This window comes from Netta rufina, assembly GCF_964035555.1.
Source record: "Netta rufina genome assembly, chromosome: 6".
Taxonomy (NCBI): Eukaryota; Metazoa; Chordata; class Aves; order Anseriformes; family Anatidae; genus Netta; species Netta rufina.
Genome location: NC_140129.1, coordinates 12,616,024 through 12,631,257, shown reverse-complemented (window position 1 = coordinate 12,631,257; position 15,234 = coordinate 12,616,024). Strand labels below are relative to the sequence as shown.

The 15,234-nt window shown below is 37.8% G+C and overlaps 1 protein-coding gene across 1 annotated transcript; it reads left to right on the top strand.

Annotated features, from left to right (window-relative positions):
- Window positions 1-152: 152 nt before the first annotated feature.
- On the top strand, window positions 153-12,807 carry TMEM237 (transmembrane protein 237; the record flags this gene model as incomplete). The annotated part of the gene is made up of 12 exons (XM_084289416.1): window positions 153-462; window positions 2,536-2,625; window positions 4,100-4,156; window positions 5,806-5,919; window positions 6,177-6,291; window positions 6,778-6,938; window positions 7,535-7,658; window positions 8,680-8,871; window positions 9,847-9,920; window positions 10,424-10,517; window positions 10,743-10,864; window positions 12,728-12,807. 12 exons carry the CDS (start codon window positions 153-155, stop codon window positions 12,793-12,795), a joined length of 1,521 nt encoding a protein of 506 aa, XP_084145542.1. The 3' UTR covers window positions 12,796-12,807.
- Between the last annotated feature and the right edge of the window lie 2,427 nt (window positions 12,808-15,234).

Here is a 15,234-nt window from a genome sequence, read left to right as displayed (position 1 = left end):
GCCCCTAACGGTGCCTCTGTGGCTGTTTTTTTTTCCCCTTCATTTCGCTTTCCCCGCCCGGTGGCGGCAGGGCCGGGCCGAGGCGTGGCGGAAGCGAGCCCCGGCTCCTCCCCGCGGCTCCCGGGAGACCGGCGGCGGCGGCGGGCGCGGCCATGGCGAAGGCGGGGACGGGGAAGGACCCCCACCGGGTGAGGGCGCCGTGGGGCCGGGGCGGGCGTGGGGCGGCTGTGCCAACCCGGGAGGGCGGCCGGGGGCCGGGGCCTCGCCCTCCTCCTCCGCCTGGGGCCGCGGTGTGCTGGGGAGGGGCCGGCCCGGTGCCCGCCGGAGCGCTGAGGCGGGAGGTGCGGCGCCGCGTCCCCGCTCTGCTGCTGTCCCCCCGCTGCTGCCCGCCTCGGCTGAGGGCGTGGGCAAAGGCTTCCTGGTTGTTTTCGTGTTCTCCTTCGTGTACGTTGGCAAAGAAAGGTGCGCGAAAAGCTTGAAACCCGTAAAGAGCGGTTAAGGGATCTTAAACCTGCGAGTTCGAATGATTGCCCCCTTGGCAGCCCTGAGGAGAGCAGCTCCCGGCGCCGCCCTCACAGAGTAAATGCAGCTGCTTGGTGCCGTTTTATGTGAGCTGAGCTTGAAAGTAAAGGTGTTTTTTGCCCTGCATTTCTGAACAGACCACCCGGGGAGCTGCGTGGATTTTTTTTTTCCTGAGTGAGAGTTCCCAGGCTTGTTGCCAACTGCCTGTGGCTCCAGCTACCTAGTGAGGCAATGAGCGCGCGCTTTGTGGCAGGCTGGTCAGCAGCTCCTGTCAGTAACAAAACATCCCTGGAAACCTGCACCCAAACTCACCTTTTCTGTGGAGTTTGCAGTGAGTTCCTTCAAATTCTGAGAAACTGGAAACTTCAAGGAAATAAAGCTCTTATGTGTGTGGCAGAGTTGGGGACTTTCATACAGGTAGAACAGACGAGTATTAGCCAGTAGCTGCTTGCATGTGATTTCCTTTGTTGTCAAAAATAAATGATACAGAAATTCATTTTCTTTTCACTTGTTTTGCAGAAGGTAACTGAGTAGAGGCACACTACTGCACAGGCAATGAATGCTACATAAAAGCTCTCACACTTTACTTTTTGAAAATATCAAATATTCTAGGGAATTCATAATCACTACCACAAAAAATGTAGGAATCAATAAAAGCAATGAGCTCTGAGCTCAAATTTTGTCAATATTTTTTCTCCCTTATTGTGTGCCTGTATAGTGAGAGCAGTGCTGGCCACTGCTGGATGCTGGTCAGGGTGTGCTGCTCCCTACCTGTGTGAGTAGCACTTGCTGTCAGTCTTCAGCATGGCCAAAATCCAGGTTAGAGACTGGAGACTTAATCCCGCAAGTGCTTCCTTACACAAGGCGTTTCACTTGCGTAAGGTAAGCAAACCTAGGAGCGCTTGCTCACTTGAACCTTCACCAGCATATGGAATCCTGCCATTCAGTACAGGCAGCATTTAGGACATTTTAGGACATCCTCTTGATAAAATGGAAAACTCACAGAGCAAACTGCAGTCATTTCAAACAGGAGTAGTACTGGACCCTAGCCCGGGGGCAAGAAGGTTCACATCCAGCTAATCCTGGATGCTAGAAGCTTATTTTTAGTTCAGAATTAGCAGAGGTTCAGCGTGAGCAGCGTCAGGAGTAGAGAACTGTTCACGGTGCCTCTTGCAGGGAAGAGTTTCAGATGATATGGGAAAAAAACAAGTGGTAAGTTTTTGGATCCTTGAGTCTTGCCAGTTGTACAGTCTTTTTTATTTCTGGTATCAACTGAATTTTTGGAACATAGGAAATAGTTCTTCCTGTGTACCTGTTAAATACAATTATATAATACAAAATCTGAAATTACCTTCTTTTTCCTAGGTGAAGAAATCATCCAGCATAAGAGTTCTGGATTGTTAACAGGATATACTTGTTTTTAGTTACATTTAACCTCTTGGTAAATATTTGCAAAAGTTCATAAGTCTTTTCTATAAATAAGTTTATTTTATATTTTTTTTCATATAATTCAGTATTGCTCTGTTCTAAATTTACAACTTCATTAATAGAAAATATGCTGCTCATGATATACACTGTGCAAGTGTATCAGTTATGTAAGTTACTGCAATATTTTGTTATTTAAGTAGAATGACTGGCAAGCTGTACCAGTGAATGCTGTACCTTCTATGCACTATGAAAATTACTGAAGTGAGGTTAAAATGCAAGCTGCACCTCACACATAGCTATTAGGCAAATGTCCCCTGTTCAGTGCCCATCAGAACTGCTGGAACATGCTGTATGACGTCTGTGAAACATGTCCACCAGGAGTTTCTCACTGTTCATGCATGTGTATACCTGATTATGTATGAGGTGCTTAGAATCTGGTTTCAGAAGCATAGGTAGCAAAACACATTTGGTATGTTGAGACCGTGTCTGTAAGGAGCTGTTTTCTGTGGAGTAGTTTAACAGGCGCTCAGAAAAGAGGTGGTTTCACACCGACAGAAGCTGACTTTTGTCTCTTTTGTCTTTCAGTGTCCCCCGCGTGCCCTCCCTCCAGTGCCAAGGTAAGATCAGGTCATTCTGTGGAGTTGATCATGGTTCTGTACTGCTATGTTTTTAAAGGTAATGAAATGAAGAAAAATTAGTTTTAACAAGTATCTGTGTAGCCATAATGGCTTTAAAAACACTTGCTTTTCTTGATACTTTGTTGTTCTAGAATCCCTTACAAGGAATACAAAGCATTTTAAAGTTTCACTGAGGCTGAGAAAATTTATTATCTCATTTTTAATATTCAGAGAGGTAAACTCTGTAAAGAGATTTTGACAAATAGCAGATTCAGTTTTATCAACATCTACTTCAGTGTTATTGATGTCCTTCCTTTCAATTTCTTCTTCCTTAACTCGATCTTTGCTTTGTTTCATGTTCTGTAGTTTATTTAAATTACAAATCCTTCATAATAGGAATTTTTGAATTTAGACTAGATATTATCAAATGGGGTTATAGGCGTCTATCACTTTTACATAGTGTATAGGAAGAAATTTGGGATTTTTTTCCAGCATCCTAATGGGCAATGGGTAAAGAAGGGCAATTAAATAGTTTTTTATGGTGTGGTGAATGAGATTCCTTCAAAGTACTGTAAGGCAAATGTGATATTTTGACAATGTATAAAGGCAGTGCGTTTTTAGTACTGTGTGTGTTCAAATGTTTCGTAACTTCTTTTGTTGGTTTGTTACATACCAAGAAGTAAGACGAGTTTTAATTATCCAGGTGATTACAGTTTCTAATCTGATCTACAGCTAGCCAACTGAGAAACTGTGCACAGTCACAAAGCGTTGAGTCTTGATGATTGCTTTGTGCACTTAATCCTGTTGTACACAATTGCTCATAAAAAGAAATTGGGGTGAGGATAAGGAAATTAATAATAATAAAAAGTAGTGAGAATGTCAATCTCGTGAATTGCAATTGATTCAAAACTAACTTTCTTCTCTACCTTTGTTCCTTTTACACTGCTCTTCAACACCTTTCTTCTTAAATGTGAAGTGGAAACCAGGGTGAGTTATTCTGGCAAAAAAGAGAATCGTAAACATCAATAGTTCCTTTTGGTGTCACTTAATCCTCTCTTTAAAGATGGGTCCTTATGCTTTTCCTAAATTCAGGCTGACAATCATGTAAATTGCATGGATACCTGGACTACCACAGTGATAATTATCTAGTATTTTTCTTTGTTCTCGTTACTGATTTCTATTTCCATATGGAATCAAGGTAACTGGAATGTTGTCAATGTGCTCTAAACAGGATTTTTATTCTTCAGAGCATTATTCAGAATATTTCAGTTTTTCATTTAACATGTGCGTATGCATATTTAACCTCTGTCGCACTTAAGAAGATTTTGTATCTTGTTTTCCTACTATCTTCTGTACCGTAACTGCTTGTGTAAATTGGTGAATTGTCATCTCATCTGTAAAAGGTAAAGGATGCCTTCACTTGTAAAAAGGACTAACTTTCTGAACTTGAAATAGTATGACTGTTAAAAAAAAAAAGGGAAATGGAGGTTTCTCCGTGTTGTGTAGCTAGACTTATGTTTTATGTTCTACAGATGAAATTCCACTCGGTCGTCCCAAAAGAAGAAAACCCAAAGGAAAGACTCCATTAGGTAAGGTCCTGCCAAGACTGAAAACTGGATTTATAATCCTGGGTGAGATCTACACTGTAGCAAAGCTCTTGACAGATGCACGTTTTTCAGTCTTGTGCTGATTTTGAATAATGTTCTTCTCAGCTAATTTATAATAATTGATTTTATGTTGTACGTCCGCATTCTTTTTTTGCCTACAGTGCTGTCTGTCTTTTTAGAACAAGTCTGTAATGCTAGCAGAAGTAACTTCAATCCTCCTTTTCCCTAGGTCCATTCTCAGTACTGCTAATAGAGCAAATTTTGATACTGAACTGAAAAAAAAAAAGTTTTGATATTTATTCATCTTTTTTTTTCCTTTCCAAAAATTTATGATACTTCACTAAATAGTCACTTCCATCTATAAGTTGCTTTCAATGTTGAGTGTGTTAAGTGCTTGATTTTATTGAATGAATTTAAATGAAACTCATTTAACAAATTGTCTCAAGAAGTCCTAGGCCAAATAAAGTTACAAGTTGACTGTTCTATTATCTTCTGAGTGTTAAAAGTCTGAAATACGACTAACACGAGAGCTTTGTATTTTTACAACAAGTGGATCTGCTGAATAAAGATATCCTTTTAAACAAAATTACAAGCCTGATCTGTTATGATAATGCAAAATGTTTTCATAAGATTTACTAGATTTCTTTAAATCAGTTGACTTGGGACCATGTGACGGTTTGATAAGTAAACCTTTATTTGATTAGAAGGGTATGTAATGGCAGACTCATTGTAAGGCTGTTGAATGCAATAAGTAGAGCTGTTGCTAGCAGGGCTTCCCAAGGATGAAGTTTTGTGATTTTTTTTTAGTAAGCTGAGTTATGGCCAATTGACTTTGGCCATTACTTTGCTGGTTAATTTTGCATTTTAGCACAGTAAAACTCTATAAAAGGTGGGGAAACCTGTTACTTGAAGTGAAAACAAAGGTAGATTCATTTGGTATTGATAAAAACTGCAGTACTTGAAAGTACTGTAAAAAGGCTTGTCTTTCTACATCAGATAATGCAAATTGATGCTACTGCTGCTAGAATATTTGATGAAAATTCGTGTTAACCTCTCAAGGAAATTTAGTTTCTCCAAAGCGGAGTAATTCTTCTCTCAGACTGGAGTTAACATTCTTCAGCATTGCTTTTTTTCCCTGCTCCTCCTGTATCCTAGGGCTGTTTGTTTAGCAATTAATTTGATTTTCCCTTTTTACACTAATTTGCCTTAATGTTTATCTGTCTGAGTGAATCATCTTGTTAATTTTTTCAAACCGTTAATTTTTCTGTCCTTTTCAGTATTATCTTTGCATATAGAAAGGAAAATTATAGAGGAATTGCTCTTTCCTGTGTTAGATTCCATTCAGTCAGTCCTCAGTTATATACCCAAATTTCAATCATGCTACTTCTTGGATACTTACATTTCCTCCTGGCATGAAATTGTCAGGGTGAAGTGTGCTGTGTGTTTTCCCCTTGTATAATCTTATTACCATATTTGCTTCCCAACTCTTATATTTACTGGCCAATACATTTTCATCAGCTGTAAGCTGAGCAAGCATAGATATTCTGCACAATATAGCAAATAGCAACTTTTATTATGTGTTCTCAGTGTCTCTAAATTGAGGTTGCTGGAATTTTTCTTACACTTTTCAGATGGTATTGTCCAAGCAACTGTTCGTCGGCAGTCTGAAAGCAGTGAGCCCCTAACTCCTGAACCTCATGATGTCCCTCCTCAGAGGAAACGCAAAAAGAAGAAAGTGCCTCCTGGTATGTGAAACAACTGTAGACTGAAAAAAAATCAATGACAGAAATATGACTGGCCAATTTGCATTTTGGTTTAAAACATTTCAAATCAGATACTCTTGTAAAAGCTGGAGGTACTCTGAGTGAATGGTAGCTTAGAGTTTCAGTTTCTGATTTTAGGTTTGGTGTTATATGTAATAACTATTTATGCATTTAAGTGAATGTATTTCCAGTTCTATGAAAGCTATACAATTTTCATGTATCTTATTTTAAATTTTCAGATTCTGAGACCTCTTTTACCCAGAAGAATGTTGCATCCTTATTTCAGAATGGAAAAGGCATGGATATTCCTGAAGTTGAAGAAACAGTGATCCGCAAACAGAGAAAAAGAACAAAGTGAGATGAAACTTGTATAGCTTATGATTTGAAATACCTGCAGTAGTGAAAATGGCTGATTAACATTTTACTCTGTCACATTACAAAGATGTCTATGATACCATTCAGCTTGTAAAATAAACTTTATTCATGCAGTCCCTTCCAGGGCTAGGATCTAACTTCCTCCACTTTTTTGATTTATGCGTGCCTGGGTGCATTACGGTTTGTATTTAGTTTGTATGTATTTTTTTTTTAATTGTTAATCTCTTGGTAGGTATTTCTTCCCACCTTGGTGTTTTGACACAAGAAGGTATCTAAATTGAAAGAAAACCCCAAAAATTAAGGATTAGCTTTATAGTTTTAGTTAGCTAACTCCATGATAATTTTAGTCCTTTTAATCGGTTCTTGTCAGTCAAGTTAGACATGTTAAAAGTTCATAGCAGTCTTCAGCATTAAAATTTTACTTCTTGTTCTTTTTCTGCTCCTTTGTATGTCCTGTGATAATAGGAAACCTCGGCCAGCAGAAATGCACTGTTCCAATGAGCTGGAGGTGGAGGAGGAAGACATCATTGAAGATGAGCACAGAAAGAGCCCAGATCAGCAGCCTGTGTTTGCTGCTCCCACTGGAGTTAGCCAGCCTGTTAGCAAGGTGTTTGTTGAAAAAAACCGTAAGTGTATCATGTGATTTAAGTAATTTAAGGAAATTCTTGCAATTAAAAAATGCATAATTGTATTGAAAATGCAAGTATTGTACCAGTGGGAGGAATTTAAAGAGCAAGTTTTCCAGGAAAAAAATATCTTTCCAAGTAAATACACGTTATAATTATTCAACAGTGAATGTTAGTGTTGTTCTGCTGGCATGTATAGTTAAATTTTTGAATTCTGTGGAAGAAAAAGGCTGTTTGATAGTACAGAACTGAGCTTATTTAACTTAATACTGTCTCAGTATATTGAGAAGAAAGTATTTACTGTATTTCAAAAAATCTTTCAACTAGAAGTTTTTGTTTGTTTGTTTTGTATCAGGGAACACTAAGTAATTACACAAAGTGTGCTGCACATTTGTAAATCCATAGCCTGATCTATCAGGGTATATCACACTGACAAAGGCATCCTGATATGAATGTAAGCTGACAGAGGCTAAGAAGTGGGAAGAAATCTGATGGAAATTTTGATACTTTTTCACAGGAGGAAGTTCAAGCATTAGTATAGAAATAATGGATGAAGGTAACAGTATTCTCTAAAATTAATTTCCTCATCCATCTAGGGCGTTTTCAAGCAGCTGACCGTGCAGAATTGATTAAAACCACTGAAAATATCAATGTACTTATGGATGTGAAGGCTTCATGGACCACTAGAGATGTCGCCCTCTCAGTGCACCGAAGTTTCAGGTGATAGATTAACATTTTGATGCAAATAAGCAGTATTTTTTTTTTCTTCTTGAGAAGTTAGCTCCTTTTTTCTATCATTGTGATATATCTTTATTTCTTTTGAATATTTCTGATAGGTGGTGGTTGGGGATGCAGCTGGTGTAAGGCTTTTCAGTCCTTTAGCTGTTTTTCCTGACAATAATAGCTGTTTCTAGTCAAGATGCCATATGTGAAATGCAACATGTAAAAAGAATAACAAGCTGGAGCCAACTAAGAAAGCTGTATTGCAAAGATTCAGAGAAAATCTGAATTGAAAAAGACTAATAATGATAACAGAAACACTGGGGACCTACTAAAAAAAGTGTTGTGAAATGAGATTCACCCATCAGCTACAGTATGACCAGAATGAAAATAGCTGCATTGAGATGGTTCCCAACGAAAAATCTTGATTGGTAAAAAAGAGGGAGGAGTGAAACTGGACTGGGCATAAGTTTGCACACAGTAGCAAAAAATTAATTTTTATACAAGTGGTTGTGTTGTGATACAGAATGGGAAGATGACATCCATTTTCATATCTCTGGTGTCTTCTACTTGGAAACCTGTGCTTGCTTTTCACCTTTTTGTTAGGAGGGTAAGGAGGGTAATGACAGCTTGAGGAAATTCTGAAAAGGCTGACTCTCTCTCAAGGACTGATTATGAAGTCTTGTATAGGTGAAAGGGGCAGTGGTCTTGAGTAGGTACAGGTAAAATGGAAGAGTGTGTGGAGTGAAAGTATTTGACTCCTGGAGCAGTAAAAATGGGAACTAGCAATAGAATCAGTGAAAACTTTTTTCTTGGTTGACAGCTCAGGTGCCAGTGCAGTCTGTCAGGGGAAGAAGCATAAGTCCCATCACATGGGGTTTTAAAAACTGGATCAGAAAAAAACACTCAGAAGCAACCTGTCATGGCAGCAGGGTTGAAAGGGTGGATTCATAGGCCTTTTCTGTCTGTAGCTCTTTAATTGAAGGCATTAAACTTTTCTAATGTTCTTTTGTCCATTCAGGGTGATCGGACTCTTTACCCACGGCTTTCTTGCTGGGTATGCTGTATGGAATATCATTGTCATCTACATTTTGGCAGGAAATCAACTTTCCACAGTTTCTAACCTGCTCCAGCAATATAAGGCTCTAGCATACCCAGCTCAAAGTTTGTTCTACTTGTTGCTGTCCATCAGCACAGTCTCAGCCTTTGATAGGTAAAATCTGTTTGTATTTGGGAGGCATATGTAACTTGTATGCAATATGTTCTTTCCTTCTTTGTCTGGCTTATTTTGATCTGCTGTTGATAATTTAATGCGATACACTTGGAGAATGATTTTACACATGGATGGCTGTATAGTTAAAAGGTGTACTTCTGCATTCAGTCTTATGTTACTGATTTCGGTCCATTACCTGTTGACTTGTATCAATGTACTTGTGCTGTCTGTGTAATCAGGAGGTGAATCAAATAGGAGAGCTTATGGTTTTATGGGGCAGAGGGGTGCGGAACAACTACTCTTTCTGTCAAGTTACTTTTCATGTGAATCTATTCCCCAGCTAGGTTTGCCACATGGCTTTATAAACAGTTTTCCCAGATCAGCTGGGGTTTCTTGAGCCTTATTGCTCAAGAGTGGGAATGAACAGAAAGATGAACAAAGAGACCGTAAGCAGAGTAGTTTCATAGGTGTTTCTAATGACAGGTTGTTTCCACAGCAGCATGGTAAGCCAGGGGAGGAGTCTGTTTTATGGAAGAAACTGTGTCCTTTTTTCAATGAATTGTGGCAGGGAGGAGGCCTGATTTATTCCTTATTGCTCCTGTACCAGCGTAAGCTTTGCAAGCAGTTACATTAGCATAACTGAGTTTGTTTTGGGGACACTGAAATGAATGCAAGGATTAGAGAGAGCACAGATCTCTCCAGATTCTCCCTGTTCCAGAAATGACTGCAGTGAGAAAGTTACAAAACTCATGGAAGATCCTCCTTAGTTTCAAACTTTCTTCGGTTTGGCATAGTAAGGATCATTGCATGTGTGTGTGATATAGTTGTGTATTAAGACACTGTAAAAGAGACAGAAAAAGGTATCTCAAAAAAAAGTTAAAAGAAAATAGAATACTGTTAGAGGAACAATATTATTATCCTATTGGGCTGTGTTAATGAATCTTTTTTTTTTTTTTTTTTTTTTTTTGTAATCAGGATTGATTTGGCAAAAGCATCGGTTGCGCTGAGGGGTTTTCTTACCCTAGACCCAGCAGCAATAGCTTCATTCTGTAAGTATCCTGAAGGGGATAGGAAGTTGCTCAGACGAGAAAGTAACTGGATAAATCCTACATTCTATTTTCATTAAATTTTTCCTCCATGGTTATTTTCTGCTTTAGAGTAAGTGACTTGCTAAGTAGTTGAAAATAGCATTCAAGGATTGTGAACACTGCATATTTTTAAAGCATTTGCAATGGCATTAGTGGGACTATTACTGAGATGGTTCTTTTCCCACTTCTGAATACAGAACACAAAAGTAGCAAAAAACAAATCACAAGATGACATCTTTGATGTAGCCGATAGATTGCAAAAGTGCAAAAACCAGACTTTGATGGGTCGAAATTCCCAGATTTGGGGAGAATGCTGAAAAAGAGAGAATGAGCTAAAGGAGGCAGTACCATTGGAAGCAGTGAAGTGAAAGGAAAGAAAATGTAGTGATAATTATCATGTCATGACAGCATTTTTTTGTTTTGTTTTGCTTTATACCTAACATTACTAATTCCATTTCTTCCAGTGTACTTCACTGCTCTTATCTTATCCTTAAGTCAGCAGATGACATGTGACAGAATTAACCTCTACACACCGCCTTCAGAAAATGGCAGCATCTGGTAAGAAACCTAGTAAATTACTTCTGTGAGCTAATGGGGTTTTTTAGCTGAGTTGCTGTCTTTGGAATCCACTTTCCTTAACAGGCCTTTGTAATGAAAGACCATCAGGATGGTAGTAGTAGCTTTGTTTTTACACCTAGCTTAGCAAGTTGACTCTGCTGAAATTATTGTAACACCTATGTACCAGTGTGTAACCTGACTAATTGGTTGATGTACTTTTCTCAGGATAGCAGGTACAGAGGAAGAAATTCTTCAGCCATGGATTGTGGTGAATCTGGTAGTGTCTATTCTAGTTGGGGCAAGTTGGATCTTCTTGTCTTACCGACCAGAGCTAGACCATAGTGAAGGTAGGAAATACTAATAGGCTAAATGTTGTTTGTTAGGGCTTTTGTCGGCTCTGCTCTGTATTGGGTGTTCAGGACTAGCAACTTTTAAAAGCAAGTGCTTCTTAGGATGCTGATGGCTGTGTGTGATCTTCTAAAGAAGAAGCAGTTATTAAAAAGGAAAGAAAAGCCTTGTTTCTCCTGGCTGATTTTTGAAACTTGAAAATATTTGTCTTTTCTTCTTAGAAAGAAAATTAATTTTAACTTTAACAACTAAAAAAATGAATGTTTAAAATGTATTCATTCTGCTTCTGTTTTAGAAAATTCTCCAATGTTACTAATGCTCCTTTTGCAAATGCTGAGTGCATTTTGAGTTCACCTGTGTATTATTTTCAACAGAACAATGCAGTAGTTTTGGGAACTCCCAAGCTTTGAAAAGTAAAATTTGACCTTGCAGAACAGGGCATCAAATGAGGAGTACTTGTGGTCATAGTTGGAAGAGGGGGCAAGCAGGTCATCCCCTTTCTTAGAAGCAACTTTGCTACATGCTGAGCCTTCTTCCTTTTGTTGTTGGAGCTTGGATCCAAAAGGTGTATCATTACTAAGCTTTCCTATCAAATGCATGTAGCCTGTGACTTCAATTTGTGTTGTACACACAAATCTTAAGTATTAGCTGTAAGTCAACTCATACTAAAGAGCATCATGAGTTGAAGCACAGATTTGTGTTTGGGAGGCCAAAGAAGATTAAACGCGTTTCTTCAGATTACTTTAGAATTCTAATTTACCAATTCTTTATTTCAGTTGGCCTCAGTTACTCCGCTTATTTCTAATAACTCAATGACACTTTTTTTTAAACAACCCTGGTTGGCAGCCTTTACAATAATTGAACATAAAATTGTTAATAGATGTCTAAATTGTATTTTAAGCCATTTAAAAATAATATAGGCTTACTCAAAGATGGCAGTGGCAGGATTTAGTCAATTTTTTAATGAGATTTCAGGTATTTACAGGTGCCAACAAAGATTAGAAAATCTGCTTCAAAAATTTCAAGAGAAAAATTCTGTTAGGATTTTTTCCTATCAGAAATAGTAGAAAAATGTTAATCTACTAAGGATGGCATAGTAAAAATAAGTGTGTGAATCTCACACTTGAGTAGATGAAACTGCACTGTTGCACGTGCAGATTTTTGTGTGATCTTACCTTGTTGACAGCTTGTTGGCAAACATAACCTGGTCTATATGCTGAATGTGCTGTTAGCAAGTAAGAAAGTACACCCATGCTGAGGGCACAGTACACATGTAAAGGAACCCAGAGAAGAGAAAACTGCCCTCAGCAGCATAAAACTCCGTAAGGACTACCCCATCAGCTGCTTAGCATGCCTAGCTGAATTTCTCCACAGTTCCTCACTGCTGACCTTAAGCAGTTTCCTGTGCCTGAACTACCTTGGTGACAACTAGCTGTGAGCAATATCATAAATCATACTTTCTGTCATGGGTTGTAGTGTTGCTAACTTATGCTGGGATCCATAGGGCGTTTACATCCATAAATGAATGGGCTCTAAACAGAGATCTTCCTTCCTAGTTCTGACACTATGAACTTCAACAATCCCTCAGTCTACTTTCAGATACCTATTTAAGTGTCCAGGCTGGATGCAGGATGATATTTCCTATTATCAGCTGCTAATGTCATCACTAATTCTGTTAATTAGGGGGAGCAACAAGTTTTCTAAAGACAGTGGTAGCTCTTCCCATTACTGAGTTGCTGATATTATGACTGGGAAGAAAACCATGAGGCTTCAGGAAATTCCAGAGAAATTCTCTGGAACAATGAAATTATATCCAGGTAAAACTTCTTCAAGAAAAACAAATTCTTCTCTCTCTCTTTTAGAACTGATGTTTCATGCTGAAATCGAGGAATTTCCCCAGGGAGATATCATACCCAGAGTCCAGCCATAGTGTGGAACATGCACCTTGCAGTTGTAACTAACTGATGGCTCAACACATGCTGTGTTGTAACCATTTATTATAACTTTCATAAAGCAAAAAATGTATTTTTGTATTGTATATAATTGATGGATCTTTTATGTATGCTACTTTTTAAATATCCAAATGTGACTGAAAACTTTTATACTTCTGTTTTTTGTTTTATAAAGTAGATTAGTACATAAAGTCAACATGCTTTAGTAAATGTTGCTACCTAGACAGCCAAAGGAAATAGATGGAAACAGAAGATCCACTATTTAGTGCTTTTTTGACTGATACCTTCAACAACCTGTGTTTTGTTACTCATGCTGATAGCAGTTTGGGTTAAAGAAAGCTAAGAGTTAACAACCATAGTAAAATAATACTTGGTTTTAATTGTCATAAAAAGTATTTTCTAGACCTAGGAGGTTGGATTGTCAGGGGTTTTGTTTGCTATTTCGTTAAAAGAGAACAATTTATTCATCTTCTTCATTTAGTTCTCTTGACAGAGATCCTGATAAAACCAGTTCTTTCAAGTTGATGTAGGTAAAGGAAACAAAAGTTTTTAATTTCACAGCATTTCAGTCAGCTAATGAATACGTAGATACAGTAGGGTGTTTTTGGTTTGCCAACAAGATGTGTGTCCTGTAATGTCTTGATAGTCAGGATGCACAATAATTACAAAACTGATTTATCCTTATCTTGTATGGTACGAGCAATAGTGTTGTTCAGAGGTCATTCTAAAGAAACTTGAATTTCACAGATGTTAAAAATATTACTACTTCTACCTGTTTTGCTAGAAAATGATTTCTCCCCAAAGAATTTTTGTTGTTTTGTGTTGGAATGAAATTGGAAACTTCTCCTAAACTAAAATTACTAGGTGATGTTATTAAAGCAAAGCAAGAACCCTCCAGCAACCAGTGTTCTGCATAGCGATGTAGGGGTAATAGTGGCAGTTGGTGGTTTTTGATGATGACAGCCGTTGTTCTTTTTCTTCAGTATTAAAGTGGCAAAATGAAAGCATTGAAGATGTGAATAAATACGGATATGCTATAGGATGAAATAGTCTCCTTAGACATAGGCAAGAACTAGTTTGAAATCTATTTTCCAAGAAAATGTCACACAAAACTAGTTGTATATTTTATTTAATATGTGTTGAGTTTTGCATTATTTTATTTAATGCGTGTGTCTAAAATTTTTTTATACCTGTTGGCTGTATTCTAGGGCATTCACTTTGTTGTGGGAAGGAGACATTAATTTTTTTTTGTCAGTTGTTACGGTTCTTAAGTATTTTCACAAAACTGTAGAGCTAAATTATAGCTGGCACTGCATTGTACATTAAAATGGAGAGATGGGTACTGCTCCCTGCCACTGTAATACTGGAAGTTCTTGTGATTTGGCTGTAGGAGATAGGGGATGAGGCACTACTTAGTGATCCCATGTAGGTTTCCAACACGGTGGGAAATGAGCATCACAATTTCTTCAAATGTGGTGTTTACAGAATTACTGAGCTCCTGAAGATGAGATTAATAATGGCTTTATTATTAATGTCTGTGCTGATTGATGTTTGTCATCTTGGCATGATAAAAAGTGTATATTTCCCATAAAGTGTGTAGATTAGACACAACAGTGTTAAGGGATCAAATCAGTGTAGGAAAGAAATCACTGATTTAATTTCTGAAATTGTTATTAGGAATTGGCCTCCTAAGTATCCCTTGAACAAAGCAATGTTAGCTAGGAGCCAGATTTGTTCTCATTGTGAAATATAATAGTTTGTTTAGATGGTTGAGCAGGGATTAAATTATTTAACTTAATGAGATCAATATTTCAAACCAGGCTTGCCTTTCCAGTTTATATTTTTTGGAAGACCCGAGTATAAACGTACATGAATGAATGAGGTTTGAGGTTTGCCATCTAAAATTACACTTAAGTAAATAATTTGGTGGTTAATCACCTATTTTTCAAGGTACTTTTCATTCCAATAAGCCTCACATTGTAGTTTGAGTTTAACAGTGTTTCTTTGTTGTAGTTACTTGGAAAATTTTAGAACATTTTAAAGTTTACAGAATATGTGTTTAATTACAGAACATGCACTGTAGGAGCCTTAATTGAAATGTTTCTGTGCATTTCCATACCATTGTTTCTAATGGGGTATTTCTGTGTTGAGAAAAATGAAGAAATGTTAGTGCCAATTTCTTGTTTTTAAGTATCTAAAGCAAGTAAAGAACTGATCTGAACTCCTGATAGAAATGATTGTACTACTATGTACTGTTTCTAAATGATTAGTTTGTTTAAAATAGTCTTTTTTTTTCCTCAATGCTACATTATATATTGTATTAAAACTCTGAAGATATGATAGGGGAAAACATTTTTTTCTTTAATTGTGGTGGTGATGATGTAAATAATGGTTTCCTTTTCTCTCCACCAGCCAGA